The sequence below is a fragment of the Hemitrygon akajei genome, chromosome 9, assembly GCF_048418815.1.
Source record: "Hemitrygon akajei chromosome 9, sHemAka1.3, whole genome shotgun sequence".
Classification (NCBI taxonomy): Eukaryota; Metazoa; Chordata; class Chondrichthyes; order Myliobatiformes; family Dasyatidae; genus Hemitrygon; species Hemitrygon akajei.
Window position 1 is genome coordinate 101,569,810 of NC_133132.1, and position 14,413 is coordinate 101,584,222.

General features: G+C 39.3%; 1 protein-coding gene and 1 long non-coding RNA gene across 4 annotated transcripts in view; one reads left to right on the forward strand and one right to left on the reverse strand.

Moving 5' to 3' along the window:
• The window catches only part of LOC140733399 (uncharacterized), a 53,015-nt gene extending 48,618 nt beyond the window's left edge, over positions 1–4,397 (forward strand). The window contains exon 6 of the long non-coding RNA XR_012100277.1: positions 3,828–4,397. This is a non-coding gene — a long non-coding RNA (uncharacterized lncRNA). The remainder of the gene's footprint in view (positions 1–3,827) is intronic.
• The window catches only part of sipa1l2 (signal induced proliferation associated 1 like 2), a 511,308-nt gene that overhangs the window by 13,075 nt on the left and 483,820 nt on the right, over positions 1–14,413 (reverse strand). For all 3 annotated transcript variants that reach the window (XM_073056679.1, XM_073056680.1, XM_073056678.1), the window contains one exon: positions 5,890–6,013. In XM_073056679.1, coding sequence (XP_072912780.1) covers positions 5,890–6,013 — 124 coding nt within the window. The remainder of the gene's footprint in view (positions 1–5,889; positions 6,014–14,413) is intronic.

Genomic DNA, 14,413 nt, shown 5'->3' on the forward strand with positions numbered 1-14,413 from the left:
AGGTGGAAGATTTATTTTCAAATCATCCCACCACATAGCCTAAACCCAATAGGAAAGACATCACTTACCCAAGAAATAAACCAAGTTATTTTGTTCACATGTTTTGAATTAGTAGTGGATAATGAAGGAAAAACTGCTGGATCTGGTGACTCTTCCTTGGTCAGCTGATTCACTGTTTTGCAACAGGATAATTGTGCCATACAATGAAACATGCACCATTGTACTTAGGCACACAGTTAGCTTGTCCCTCCTTTTAATGTTGTATTTCTGATTAAATATATTGTGAGGTCAATTGAACGTTAAATATTATGGGTCAGAAGTTTAATTGGTAGGTGTTGTAAATTTTCTGCCTCAGATTTTAAAAAGAAAGCATGAAATGGCTGCCTCTGTTAAAATATATTTTTGACATTTTGAAGCAATGATGTGTAAAGTGTGGCAGACAAAAAATGTCATGAGTTTAAAAAAGCAAGAGCAAGTGAGGTGAGTGAGAACAGGAATATAGAGATTGATGGTCATAAATAAGACAGGGTTATTCCAGCTCACCTGCCACCAACTTTAAATTCCTCAGTGTTATCATTTCAGAGGATCTGTCCTGGGTCCAGCACATAAGGGTCATTATGAAGAAAGCATGGTGGCGCTTCTACTTTCTTAGAGGTGTGCGAAGATTTGACGTGTCATCTAAAACTTTGACAAACTTTTATAGGTGTGTGGTGGAGAGTACATTGACTGATTGCATCACCACTTGGTATAGAAACACCAATGCCCTTGAATGGAAAAGCCTACAAAATGTAGTGGATACTGCACAGTCCACCATGGGTAAAGCTTTCCCCATCATTGAGCACATCTACATGGAGTACTGTTGCAGGAAAGCAGCGTTCATCATCAATAGTTCCACCATCCAGGCCTTCTTGCTGTTGCCATCAGGAAGAAGGTACAGGAGCCTCAGGATTCACACCACCAGGTCATGGAACAGCTTCTACTCCTTAACCAACAAGCTCTTTAACCAGAGGGGATAATATCACTCAATTTCACTCACCCCATCACTGAACTACGGTCTTACTTTCATGGGCTTTTTATCTCATGTTCTCTATATTTATTGCATGCTTGCTTACTTATCTATCTATCTATTTATCTATTAATTAATTAACTTTATATCTGCAGTTTGATGTCTTTGGCACATTGGTTGTTTGTCTGTGCTGTTGGATAATTTCATTAATTCTATGGTGTTTTCTATATTTACTGTGAATGCCTACAATAAAATGAATCACAGGGTTGTATATGGTGACAAATATGTACTTTGATAATAAATTTACTTTAATCTTTGAACTAAACCCAAGAAATTTGTGAAGGACCAAACCCATGATAAGCTCATTCAGAAAGTCAGGAGACATGGGATCCAGGGAAATTTGGCTGTGTACATTCAGAACTGGCTTGCTGTTAGAAGGTAGAGAGTAGTAGCTGATGGGAGTGTATTCTGCCTGGAGGTCTGTGACTAGTGGTGTTCTTGAGAGATCGGTTCTGAGACCTCTGCTCTTTGTGATTTTCATAAATTACTTGGATGAGTAAGTGGAAAGGTGGATTAGTAAGGCTGCAGATGACAAATATTGGTAGTGTTGTGGATAGTGTGCAAGATTGTCTTAGGTTACAACGGGACATTGATAGGATACAGAGTTTGGCTGAGAAGTGGCAGGTGGACTTCAACCCAGAAAACTGTGTATACACTCTGAATAATTGAAGACTGAAGGCAGAGTACAAGGTTAATGACAGAATTCTTAGCAGCGTAGAGGACCAAAGGGATCTTGGGGTTCACATCCATAGATCCCTCAAAGTTGCCACACAAGTTGATAGGGTGGTTAAGAAGGCATATGGTGTGTTGGCCTTCATTAGTCAGGGTATTGAATTCAAGAGCTGTGAAGTAACATTGAAGCTCTTTAAACTCTGGTTATACCATACTTGGAGTATTGTGTTCAGTTCTACTTACTTCATTATAGGAGGATGTGGAAGCTTTAGGGAGAGGGCAGAGGAGATCTACCAGAATGTTGCCTGCATTAGAGAGCATGTTTTATGATGAAAGTTTAAGCAAGTTAGGGCTTTTCCCTTTGGAGCAAAGGAAGATGAGAGGTGAGTTGATAGACGTGTAGGAAATGATAAGAGTCATTGATAGAGTGGACACCCAGCACCATTTGCCCACATTGGAAATGGCTAATACAAGAAGGCAAAATCTTAAGGCAAGTGGAGTAAAATTTAAGGGTGACGTCAGAGATTTTTTTTTAATACAGAGAATGATGGATGTGTAGAATGCCCTTCTGGGTTTTATGATAGAAGCAGATACATTCGGACATTTAAGACTCTTAGATGGACACGTACAAAAGAATTATGGAGAGCTATTTGAGAGGGAAGAGTTAGATTGATCTTGGAGGAGGCTAAAAGGATGGCACAACATTGTGATTGTATTGCTCTACGTTCTAAACTCATTGGTTGCATGATACAGAAACAGTGGAGACACTTGTGATTGCAACAATCAATCTCTTTTAATTAGTGCAGAACAGTCATGACATAGAGAGAGGAAAACCCAAGTGGTGAAAATTTGTGGGAACCAGATATCCACAGTCTCCCGTGCTTCCTCAAGCACGGACAACGTCATGTTTCAAATTATTCCTATAATGGATCTCATTGTGTTAATTTCCTACAAAAATCTATCTAATTTGCATTGAACAAATCAATACTGTTTCCACCATCTCTGTAGGGAGTCTGTTCCTCAGTTATTCATTCACTAAATTACTGTATTTGCTGATTACTCTTAATTCTGCCTCCCACTTTAACTGCAGTGTGTGTCCTTTCACTCCACTGTTCTGGATGAGGTCAAACTGTCTGCTCTGGTTGACCATATCCAGTCTTTTACAAATCTAAATAGCATTAATTATTTTACCTCTCAACCTCTTCTAGTGAAATGCACTTAATTTACATAATCACTCTGCATAACCCACTACTCACATCCCATCAGTACAATAGATGTCCAGTAAAATTTACAAATATCGACAGCAACACAGGTCTTCGTTGACACTTACACATAGTTCAAACTGAGGACCCAATTTTAAAAGAATATGTATTTTAGAATTTAAGGCAACATTCACCTTAACTACATATAAACCTAAAACAGCTCTTGATGAAGAGTCAATGCATTACTATAGGATTAAAATTAAATCCAAATCAATAAGCTATTTACTGAATCAAGGTCAAAATTAATGAAAAACTACGAGTAACTGAATGATTGCAGAAAACTTAACCACAAGCTTATGATCTGTTCAAGTACCACACAAACAAAGGCATCTGTCAATATGTTTCAGTGTTAAAAGTGCAACTGTCTGATACCATTGATAGATGAATTATTGTTACATAAAACCAACATTACAGCCAACTTCAGCATGAATTGGCAATGTGCCCTTTTCTATCTGACTTCTGATGGATCCCTCGATGTTGGGTCAATGCCAAAGAGCAGATCACTTAAGACTGTCTTTTGAGGATGAAAGAGTCAGAAAACACCATTAAACAAAAAAAAATGCAAACATCACTCTTTTGAAAATACAATAAAGCCAATCAAGAGCATTGGGTTAGCACAAATATGGAGCAATATATGTAGTGAGATTGGAATATATAAGATTATGGATAGGGAAGATGGTCAAAATATTTTTTTCCCATGATGGGGATATCAAAGAGGAAATGAGTGAGAGGAGGCACACAGAAAATACTGGAGGAACGCAGCAGGAACTCTGAGTCCTGATAAATGGCCTTTGCCCGAAATGTTGACTCTTTATTTCTTTCCATAGATGCTGCCTGACCTCCAGCATTTTGTGTGTGTTGCTCTGGATTTCCAGCATCTGCAGAATCTCGTGCATAAGGTGAGAGGAAAAAGTTTCAAAGAGGATGAGAAGTATTTTATTTTGCACAGAGAGTGGTTAATTACTGGAGCATTTTGCCTGAGGAAATAGGTGAAACCAGATACAACTTAGGCTACATCCACACTAGACTGGATAATTTTGAAAATGCCAGTTTCACGTAAAAACGATAGGCATCCACACTATGCGTTTTTGAAAATATCTCTGTCCACACTGAAACAGAGATTTTGGCGAATCTCCTCCTCCTGCGCATGCGCAGGACACATCTACTGAAAACAAGCAACATATTTGGTGTCGAATCTCACCGTAAAAGTGCACGTTTGTGTAGTTACAGACTAGAAAAACTTAAAATGACGGACAGCTGTTGGCTCTCGCGCAGGAGAACTCAAAACTAAAAAAAAGAAATACTGGAGCGTACGGAAGCAACCGACAGAATTCACGGACTGTATGACCCGGCTGACAACGAACACTGAAAAACTGACTAACTCTGTTGCATTAATAAAGCACCTTGTTAAATGTATAAAACATGTCTGCATCAGTGTTATCTTGTATTTCCATGCAATGTTACATTAGCTTGTTACACATCTATTGTCAGAGAAGTACTTGCATAAATAGGTAAACCACCATTTTAGGAGCAAGGACAGAAAACGGCAAAGTGAGTACAGTATACTTATTTATTCAGTAAGTTATGGGTCAAGGTATTTGGTGAGTACATTTCTAACTCTTCTGGCTTCAGTCTCGTTGCTGTCTGTTCTGAAATTGTTAGGTTGCATTCAAGAAAACAATGAAATAGCGTGCTGCCGTCTGACAGCGTTTTCAAAAGTCTCCAGTTACCCCGTCCACACTGATCTGCTTGAGCAGTGTTTTCAAAAATACTCACCCTGGAAAGCGTTTCTGAAAAGCTCCGGTTTCGGGGGACGAAAACGCCATTTTAGTGTGGATGGAGGGTAAAAACGAAGAGAAAAAGCTTCGGTTACGGATTTATCCGGCGTAGTGTGGATGTAGCCTTAAAGAGGCACAGGCAGACACTTGAATAGGCAAGACATTGGAGAATGTGGGCAAATGGGATTAGTGATGTTTGATAGCTCTGGGCCTGTACTCATTGGAGTTTAGAAGAATGGGGGGGGGGTTGATTTCATTAAAACCTATTGAATATTGTAAACTTTAGACAGAGTGGACGTGGAGAGGATATTTCCTATAGTGGGGGAGTTTAGGATTAGAGGCCACAGAATCAGAATAGAAGTACATCCCTTTTAAATAGCAATGAGGAAGAATTTATTTAGACAGAGGGTGGTGAATCTGTGGAATTCATTGCCACTAATGGCTGTGGAGGCTAAATCATTGGGTATATTTAAACAGAGATTGATGGGTTCTTGATTAGTAGGGGAGTCAAAAATTACAAGAGGAAGGCTGGAGAATGGGGTTGAAAGGGGTAATAAATCAACCATGATGGATTGGTGGAGCAGACTTGACAGGCCGAATGGCCAATTTTTTGCTCCTATGTTTTATGGTCTTACTGAGTATAAGGTATAAATCTTTCTTTAGCTTCCTTCCACACTTAATCTAAATGCTCGATTAGATTAGATTAGATAATCTTTATTTGTCACATGTTCATTGAAGCATTCAAACATTGAAATGTGTTGTTTGCATCAACAACCAAAACAGTCTGGGAATGTGCTGAACCTGCAAGTGTCACCATGCTTCTGGCACCAACATTGCATGCCTACAACTTATTAACCCAAACCTGTACATCTTTGGAATGTGGGAGGAAACCCACATGGTCACAGGGAGAAGGTACAAACTCCTTATACACAGAATTGATCACCAATGTTACAGCTTGCACTGTAAAATGTTACACTAACTGCTTCGCTACTGTGCTGCCCTTATTTTATATAAAGCAAGAGAAGAATGCATCAGACCTTGGCTCTGGTTCATCAAAGTTTCAAGCAGGATTACTGTAGTTAACAAGGAGATGACCTTGGGTTGTACTTACCCTGTATCATCAGCGTGGTCCTTCCTGTCTGTTTGGCCAATGTGCAGAGATAATTCCTCAGCTCCCTCCATGCTTTGTGCTGACTGCATGTCATTCAGTGTGCAGAAGGAGGCTACTCTCTGGTCTGTCAGTATAGAAACAGAGATAGTTAAGAGTACTGCACAAAGTGTCACATTCAGAGAGAAACAAAAAACACTAGTGCTACAGCAGCTCAGTCAAGCAGGACAGCAAACCATGTAGTTACCTCACATTTAGCATTACTTCTCCTTATTGGATGTGTTGGCTTTGGGGAGGGTCCAGAAGAGGTTCACAAGAATCATTTTGGAAATGAAAATGTTAATGTATGAGCAGCGTATGATGGTTCTGAACCTGTACTTACTGAAGTTCAAAAGCATGAAGGGGGATCTCATTGAAACCTCTTGAATATTAAAAGGCCTAGATAGAGTGGATGTGGAGAGGATATTTCCTATAATGGGGGAGTCAAAGACCGGAAGATACAGCCTCAGAATATGAGGATGTTCCTTTAGAACAGAGATGAGGAAGAATTTCTTTAGCCAGGGGATGTAAATCTGTAGAATTCATTGCCACAGATGGATATATTTAATGTGAAGGTTATTAGATTCTTGATTCATAAGGGCATCATAAAGGGAGAAGGCAGGATAATGGGGTTGAGAGGGATAATAAATCAGCCATGATGGAGTGGCAAAGCAGACTTGATGGGCCAAATAGCCTAATTCTGCTCCTATTGTTTTATGGTCTTATTCTGTGAATGCCAAAGGCAGGTTAGTGACATTCACAAAACATTCAATTCAAATTACTCCAAGAACTGAAGGATTTTGCATCAAATGCTATAAGATAAAGCAGTGGACACCAAAACTCTCAAAAGCTCACTTGCTTTTTGACAGTTACATCCAGAGGCTAGCTCTGAGTTCATGTGTCCACACACATCAGAGATAACTGACATCCATTCTGATCAGCTGTTTCTAATTGGAAACAGAGGCTGTTCTTACTTAAGCCTCCAAAGCCCATCAGAATCCAGATAGACATTTTAGACAGAACTGCCCTTTACTTCATCTATCCACACCATTCAGCCACAAAACTGGCACCACATTCATGTCACAAAAAACTGCAAAGTCCCAAGGCATGTCCATGACATGTGAAAGTGAACAGGCCTGATAGGGTTAAAGACTGAAATTAAAATTAAAGCAACCCTATGCCCTTTCCCATGGCACCCACAGACTCCTGTTTACACATACACACAAAGGAACATTCCCAAGTACGCAGTTGAAGTATGACAGCATTTCCAATGAAAGGCTCTATAGCTTCATAATAAGATGCCCTCAGGGTCACCTAATTATACCAGGAGGTTGATAGATCCAAGTTGGTTGCAAACAAGCTACCTTGAAATTAGGAAGCATAAACAGTTGAAAATATCATCACATAGCCGACAAAAATCAATCATTTAGCAATTTAGCCTAAAGCAAACTATCAAAACTCACTTAAAAATGATTAAACCAGAATTCTTCTACTGCCTCTGAGAATTGTGGCCAATAAGATAAATTTGTAATCATATTCTTTACCTCTTACAGAGTTATCACTGCTCAAACTCCCTCACACAAACCTCCCATACACCCTCCTACAGTCTCCTTGTGGACTTCCCATTGTCCCTCCTACAGTTTCCTCACAGACTTACTGCTATTCCTTTACAGTCTCTTCACTGATCTCACTGCTGAGCATTAGATTAGATCCGATTAGCTTTATTTGTTACACACAATGAAATGCGTTTGTAGATTCTGGGCAGCCTGCAAGTGTCATCATGCTTCTGCGCCAACATAGAATGGCCACAAATTTCTAAACCTAACCATACGTCTTTAAAATGTGGGCAGAAACCGTAGCACCCGGAGGAAGCCCATGGGGTCCTATGGAGAGAACATACAAACTCCTTTAAAGTGGCAGGAACTGAATCCTAATCAGTGATCACTTGTGTTACGTTAACTGCTATGCTCCAATACTGTCTGGCCTCGGGGACCTGGTGCTGCTCTCACAGTCTTCTTGGATTTTGCGTGCTTCCTCATTTAGTCTTTTCACTGCCTAAATTCCCCCCCCCCACCCCCAAGACCTAACAACAGATCTCTCACAGGCATTTGAGCTCCATCCTTGGCATCCACCTGAACACAAACTCAGCTAACCAAACTTCTGCATCTTGTCCCGCACCAACATTACTCCTCCATCACTACTTGCCTCAATGAACGACATCAATTCTCTATACAAGTTCTGTTTGTTCTTTTACAGATCCATCAATGGACTGAACTACTTTGCACTAAAATTGACTTTTATTTGTTCTAATTGCTTCCTTGTTAAACAATGTGTATCATTTATGTTTTTCTTGTGAATGATGCTTGCATGATGTTATGTACTTGTGATACTGTCATAAGTTTTTGATTGCCTGTGTACTTGTGCATATAACAATGAACTTGACTTTGAGCCATTCTTCCACTACCACTTCCCAGCAAGACAACCCTGGGTCTTGACTCTGCATGGCTTTGCTCCTTGCAGCTGACTTCTTGTCTGCCTCCCTGTAAAACACTTCATACCATTGTTAAACTGTCTTCTGTGACTCTCTCCCTGACTTATCCATCCCTAGCCCCATGGTTCAGTCCACCTCTGGGCATCTTCCACTTCTCCACAACTACTACAGTAATTGTGGCTTAAGTGAAAAATTCAGTAACATTTAACCTATGAATTATATAAAGTGACAGCATGAGGGAAGTGGCTTGGGTCTAGTGGAAATGTATAGTTCAAAAGGAATTTCATGAGTCTGTCCTGAATCTCATTATTTAATACAGTAAAAGATTATATATTCAAACTCAACTGTGATTTGTATACAGTAAACATTAATCCCTTTGACCCTACTCACTTCAACCAACACAAATGATAGGAACAGATTACTACCAAAGGTTTTGTTAAAAATGTATAGGATTACATGGTAGCATATCAGTTAGTATAATGCTTTACAGTCCCAGCTATCAGGGTTTGATTTCTGCTGCTGTCTGTAAGAAGATCGCACGCTCTTCCTGTGACTGCGTGGGTTTCCTCTCACATTTCAAACACATATGGGTTAGGATTAGTGAGTTGTTGACGCCACAGGCATGGTGACACTTACGTGCTCTCCCCAGCATATCGTAGGACTGCGTTGGTCATTGACGCAAAATGACACATTTGACTGTATGTTTCAATTATACATGTGACAAATAGAGCTAATCTTTATACCTTTACCTTAATAAACTTCATAGTCTGATATATAACAATGTGGAAAGGATTTAGAATCAACACGCAAACAATATGTTTCTGCCAGCCGGAACTTGCTAAATTAATCCAGAATTAATCATTTTTACATCAGAAGTTTGCCTAGGCTCATCATTACCTTTGTTACCATAAGAGATAGTATACAGCAAAGTGATTGAAAATAAAAATGCAGTTTCACGCATGGAATGCCAGAAAGGTCAGAAGTCATATCCTGGGAGATGATCTTTGTTGACAGAATGAATGTGAAATATGCAGAGTTAAAAAAAAGGATTAGAACTGATTATTCTGGGCACAACAGGCCTTGATGGAACTAAAACAAATTAAGTACCAGGCTGCTGATCTAACAAAGGGCCATCATCACCGTATCAAACATGCGTGTCTCTTAAGAAGGAACACAAGTTTGGGATGCTTCTAGTTTTCAAATAAACCAGTTTCAGTTTCAATGCTACTTTGCTAGCTGGCGGCTATTTTCAATGCTTAAGCAAAGTGGAATATTTTAAAGAGAACTTGAATTGTTTTAATATTCAGAGAAAGCTTACAATCTTTCCATACTATGTAGTTAATGCATTACTCAATAATATCAAGATAGTTCTACAAATAATGCTTGATTTGGGCAAAACTAATGATCACTTCAATTATCCTCAATAGAAATGAGCAGCATTTATTGTTTTTTAATTAACTAGGAAAAATAAGTCAAGTGAAGACATTTAGGGGGTGTATTTTGTGCATAAAGCCAGATAGGTTGTAATGATTCTCACAGTTAATCACCTTCTAATAACCACAGTAATAGAAAGATTACCTTTATTAAGCTAATCTTTCTAAATAAAGACTGGGCACTTCAATAAAGTATATAGAACTACGAAACATGTGGAAGTGTACTTCTGACCACCCAGCTTTGACACAGAAGGGAGAAAACTGATATCGAAAGATGTGTTTCTCCAGCATTTTCTGCCAGCTTGTACTCCTCCCTCCTTCACCCACCTTCTTATTCTGGACTCGGCTCCCTTCCTTTAAGGTCCAAAATCTTGACTGTTTATTCCCCTCCATAGATACTGCCTGACCTGCTGAGTCCCTCCAGCCTTTTGTGTGTGTTGTCAAAAGACATATTGATAAGTATCCAAAACTGTAATGCCTTGCCTCAATTACAGACACATTATGTGCCTTGTGGTTTATCCATCCCCAATATCAAAAACCAGGGGACAAGATCTGGATCATCACAGAAATCTGAATTGAGTTTATGGTTCAGCAACAGGTACTTTCACACTACATCAGACAACACTTTCTCATTCTTTTGCAGTCGTGGAAAAAAGTGCACGTCACACCTCTACAGAATATGGTATAAAACTAAGGCACAATATGCATAAATGATCATCACATAAATGAGCATCATACAAAGGGGGTCAGAGTGTGTCACTGAACAGCTGCAATACAATTTATTATTCATGCTGAATCAGTCCATTCAAGTTTCTTTTTGGGCCTCTCAACTTTAAGCTTTATTATATAAGGGCATGTGGACATTGCTGCAGAAGAATTTATTGCCTGACTTTGGAAAGGTGCCAATGAGACATCTGCGGGCTACACACTCATGTTTAACAGGTTGGGACATGCAAATTTCTTACAGGGCTTGACAGGGTCAATCCAAGAATGATTTTAACTTTGTCAGAATCCTGTGTCTAGAACCAGGGTTCACAAATCTCAAAATGTGTGTTCAGGACACAGAGATGAGAAAATTTGCTTTATACATCAAAGCATTCAGCGAAATGCATTCACAAAATGCTGGTGGAACACAGCAGACCAAGCAGTATCTATAGGGAGAAACACTGTCGACGTTTCGGGCCGAGACCCTTCGCTGCCTGGCCTGCTGTGTTCCACCAGCATTTTGTGTGTGTGGCTTGAATTTCCAGCATCTGTAGATTTCCTTGTGTTTGCTAGTGAAATGCATTGTTTGTGTCAATGACCAACACAGACATGCTTTCACTGCCAACACTGCATATCCACAGCTCACTAACCTTTACTAATCTCTGTCTTTGGAATCTGGGAGGAAACTTCTACACTTTATTCTACATTGTTATTAACCTTATTTTAGCTCAATACACTGTGGATCTGTATGAACAGCATGCAAGACAAACTTTTTACTGTATCAATAATAAACCAATACCAAGTCAAGAGGTATGTGTGGAGAATTCAATACTTAACTATTGCCTGTCAATTTAATTCTTCACTCTGATCTCCCTGTTCCTGATTTCTTAACACTACTCCAATAAGGCCCAAAGCTCAATGAACAATGTTTTATCTTCCAGTCAGGCACTCATAGCCCTCAGGACTCAGTTCAAATTCAACAATTTCAGATAATCATTGGAGTCTACTGTGCGCTGGCTGGTGGCATAGTGGCATCAGCACTGGACTTTGGGGCGGAAGGTCCCGAGTTCGAATCCAGCCAGCTCCTGTGCACGCTTTCTATCTGTGTTGGGTTGAGCATCGTTAGCAACTTGACCTTGTAAAAAAGTTGATGGCCTATACTCTCTTCTCTTCTCTTTCTGTTGGAGCTTACTGTATGTCCAAATGTCAACAGAAGAGCTGAAATTCAGAAAAAATGTGAAAATGGCAACCCTTAACATCAAAGCAGCACACTTAACCACTTGGTAGGGACAAGTTATATTTCTCATCCCCAGCCTAAATATGGCACAAGCCTTGGAATTGGAATATTACTGTCAAATGTACTGAGGTATAGTGACAATCTTCAGTGATGGATACCTTATGGTTGACAGCCCAGAGTTCACACCTAATGCCACACCAAGGCCACAATTTGATTTTCAGTGGTAGAGGGGCAGGCTGATGTTCCATACGTAACACAGCATTAATTAATAGATGCCTATATACTCAGTGGTAGGTATGAGCCTGGAAGAATTTTCAAGGGGGTCAATGATGAGCTGTTTGTTGGAGATAGATATCTTTATGGAAAGCATTATTTTATAAGTAATCTATTATCATGCTTGCCTGACAATTGCCCCTTAAGGCACTTTGATGATATCAATTTATCTCTTGACTATTGTTAACATGCAAACCCAAGGTGAGTAGAATCTACAGGTATGCCACTGCTGCTCTTTTTTCAATTGTGTGCAACTAAACAAGCTGCTGCTCACTGACAAAACTCTGTTTGACATAGTCCCATGGAGACTTTCCCAATTGAGGCCATTATGAATTACATTGTGAATTGGATTTTGTATGTTCTGTGTTGTGAGATCTGTGCTTATGTAGATATTGCATTGTTCAGGTAGATGAGGTCTCTAGAGAAGAGAAATTGTGTGTCATGGTGGACATTCAGTACAGTCCATTTCTGTGTCCTTAGGATTGAATTCATCTGTGCAGTCAGCTCTGTGTTGACTCTATGTACAGCCTCAACACACTGAAGTTGAGGCAATCACACTGATTGTTCTGCAATCAAATAGACCAGAATAAGGCATTGGCGCCACAAGATGTGACTGCAAATATGTGAATAATACTGTTTCTAAAGATAAAGATTAGCTTTATTTGTCACATGTACAGTGAAATGCACTGTGTACATCAATGACCAACACATTCTGAGAATGTGCTGATGGCAGCCCAAAAGTGATGCCATGCTCACCCATGGGTTAGGATTAGTAAATTATGACCATACTACATTGACGTCTCAGAAGCATGGCCCAGCACATCCTTGTTGACTTGATTTGACACAACATGATGCTGTTCATTGTATGTTTTGAAGTACATGTAAAAATATAACTAATCTTTAGATGAGAAAGTGAATTTCTGTCTGGCATTAGTGCTTTAACATCAGAAGCTTGTGAGTTTAAACGTTAATTAGGACTGTCAATGTGATGTGAGGTAGAAGTGCTGCTATGTAATGGGAGATATAATCCTTTCACTGATGGTGGATGGGAAGTGAATTAAAATTCTTCCTGAGTGTTTGGCTGATCTTGGTCATTAGCATGAATGGACATATCTGATTTTGTAACTGGAGAATCTGCAGTGTAGACTATTGGGACATCATTATTAAAAGATTTATCCCAAGTTCACAATAAGAAAAGCTCACATCCAACATCATTAGTTGTTCTGGAGGACTCACAGCACAGGTGTCCAGGTAGGAACTGAAGTAAGAATGTTACTTTTCTTGAGAAGAATTGCTAGAAACAAGGTTGCAACACTGCATGAGCTTCGGCTCAATGCTGAAGGCTCAATACTGTGAAACTCACCTTCAGAAATAATCAATAAATTATTTTATTTTTTTTTAAATTAGTTTTTTAATACATTTTCTACATAGCTACAGATAAAAAACCCAGATCAAAATGAACATTAATACAGTGCAAAAATAAACATACAATAATAATATGATACAAAGAAAGATAATTGAGAAAGCACCCAAATTGAAGACATGTAAAATTAGTATCCTCCCCAAGCCCCGCAACAAAAAAAACTCCAGACCAACCACAACACAATATAGAGAATATAAATCAGGACAATCAAACCCCCAAAACTGTAAATACACTTAGCAACAGAAGATATTAATGCCTACTACCAACAAAAAAAAGGAGCTGAAAGCAAGGGACCGAAAAAAAACCTTAGTCAAGAGGAAGGTTATGAAAGTACTCAATAAAAGGTCCCCAGACCTTATGGAACTTTAAATCCGAATTAAGAACTGAATAATGAATTTTTTCAAGGTCTAAGCAGGCCATAATATCGTTAAGCCATTGAGCATGCGTGGGCGGGACAACATCTCTCCATCTAAGGAGGATTAAACGTCTAGCCAGGAGAGAGGCAAAAGATAATATTCGACACTTAGTCGAACTCAGACGTAAATCTGTCTCACCCCAGAAACTGAACAAAGCAATTAAAGGGTTAGGTTCTAGGTGGTGATTCAGAATATGTGATAACATTATGAAGACATCTTTCCAAAATTTCTCCAAGCTAGGACAAAGCCAGTACATATGAATGAGAGAGACCTCGCCCCTTTTGCATTTATCACAAAGCGGACTGATGTTAGGGTAAAATCGAGATAATTTAGATTTAGACATATGGGCTCTATGAACAATCTTAAGCTGTAAAAGGCAATGGTGAGCACAAAGAGAGGTTGAATTAACCGATTTGAGAATCGAGTCCCAAGCCTCATCAGATAAGGAGGTATTTAAATCATGCTCCCATGCCATTTTAATTTTATCCACAGGGGCACGTCGTAAGGCTG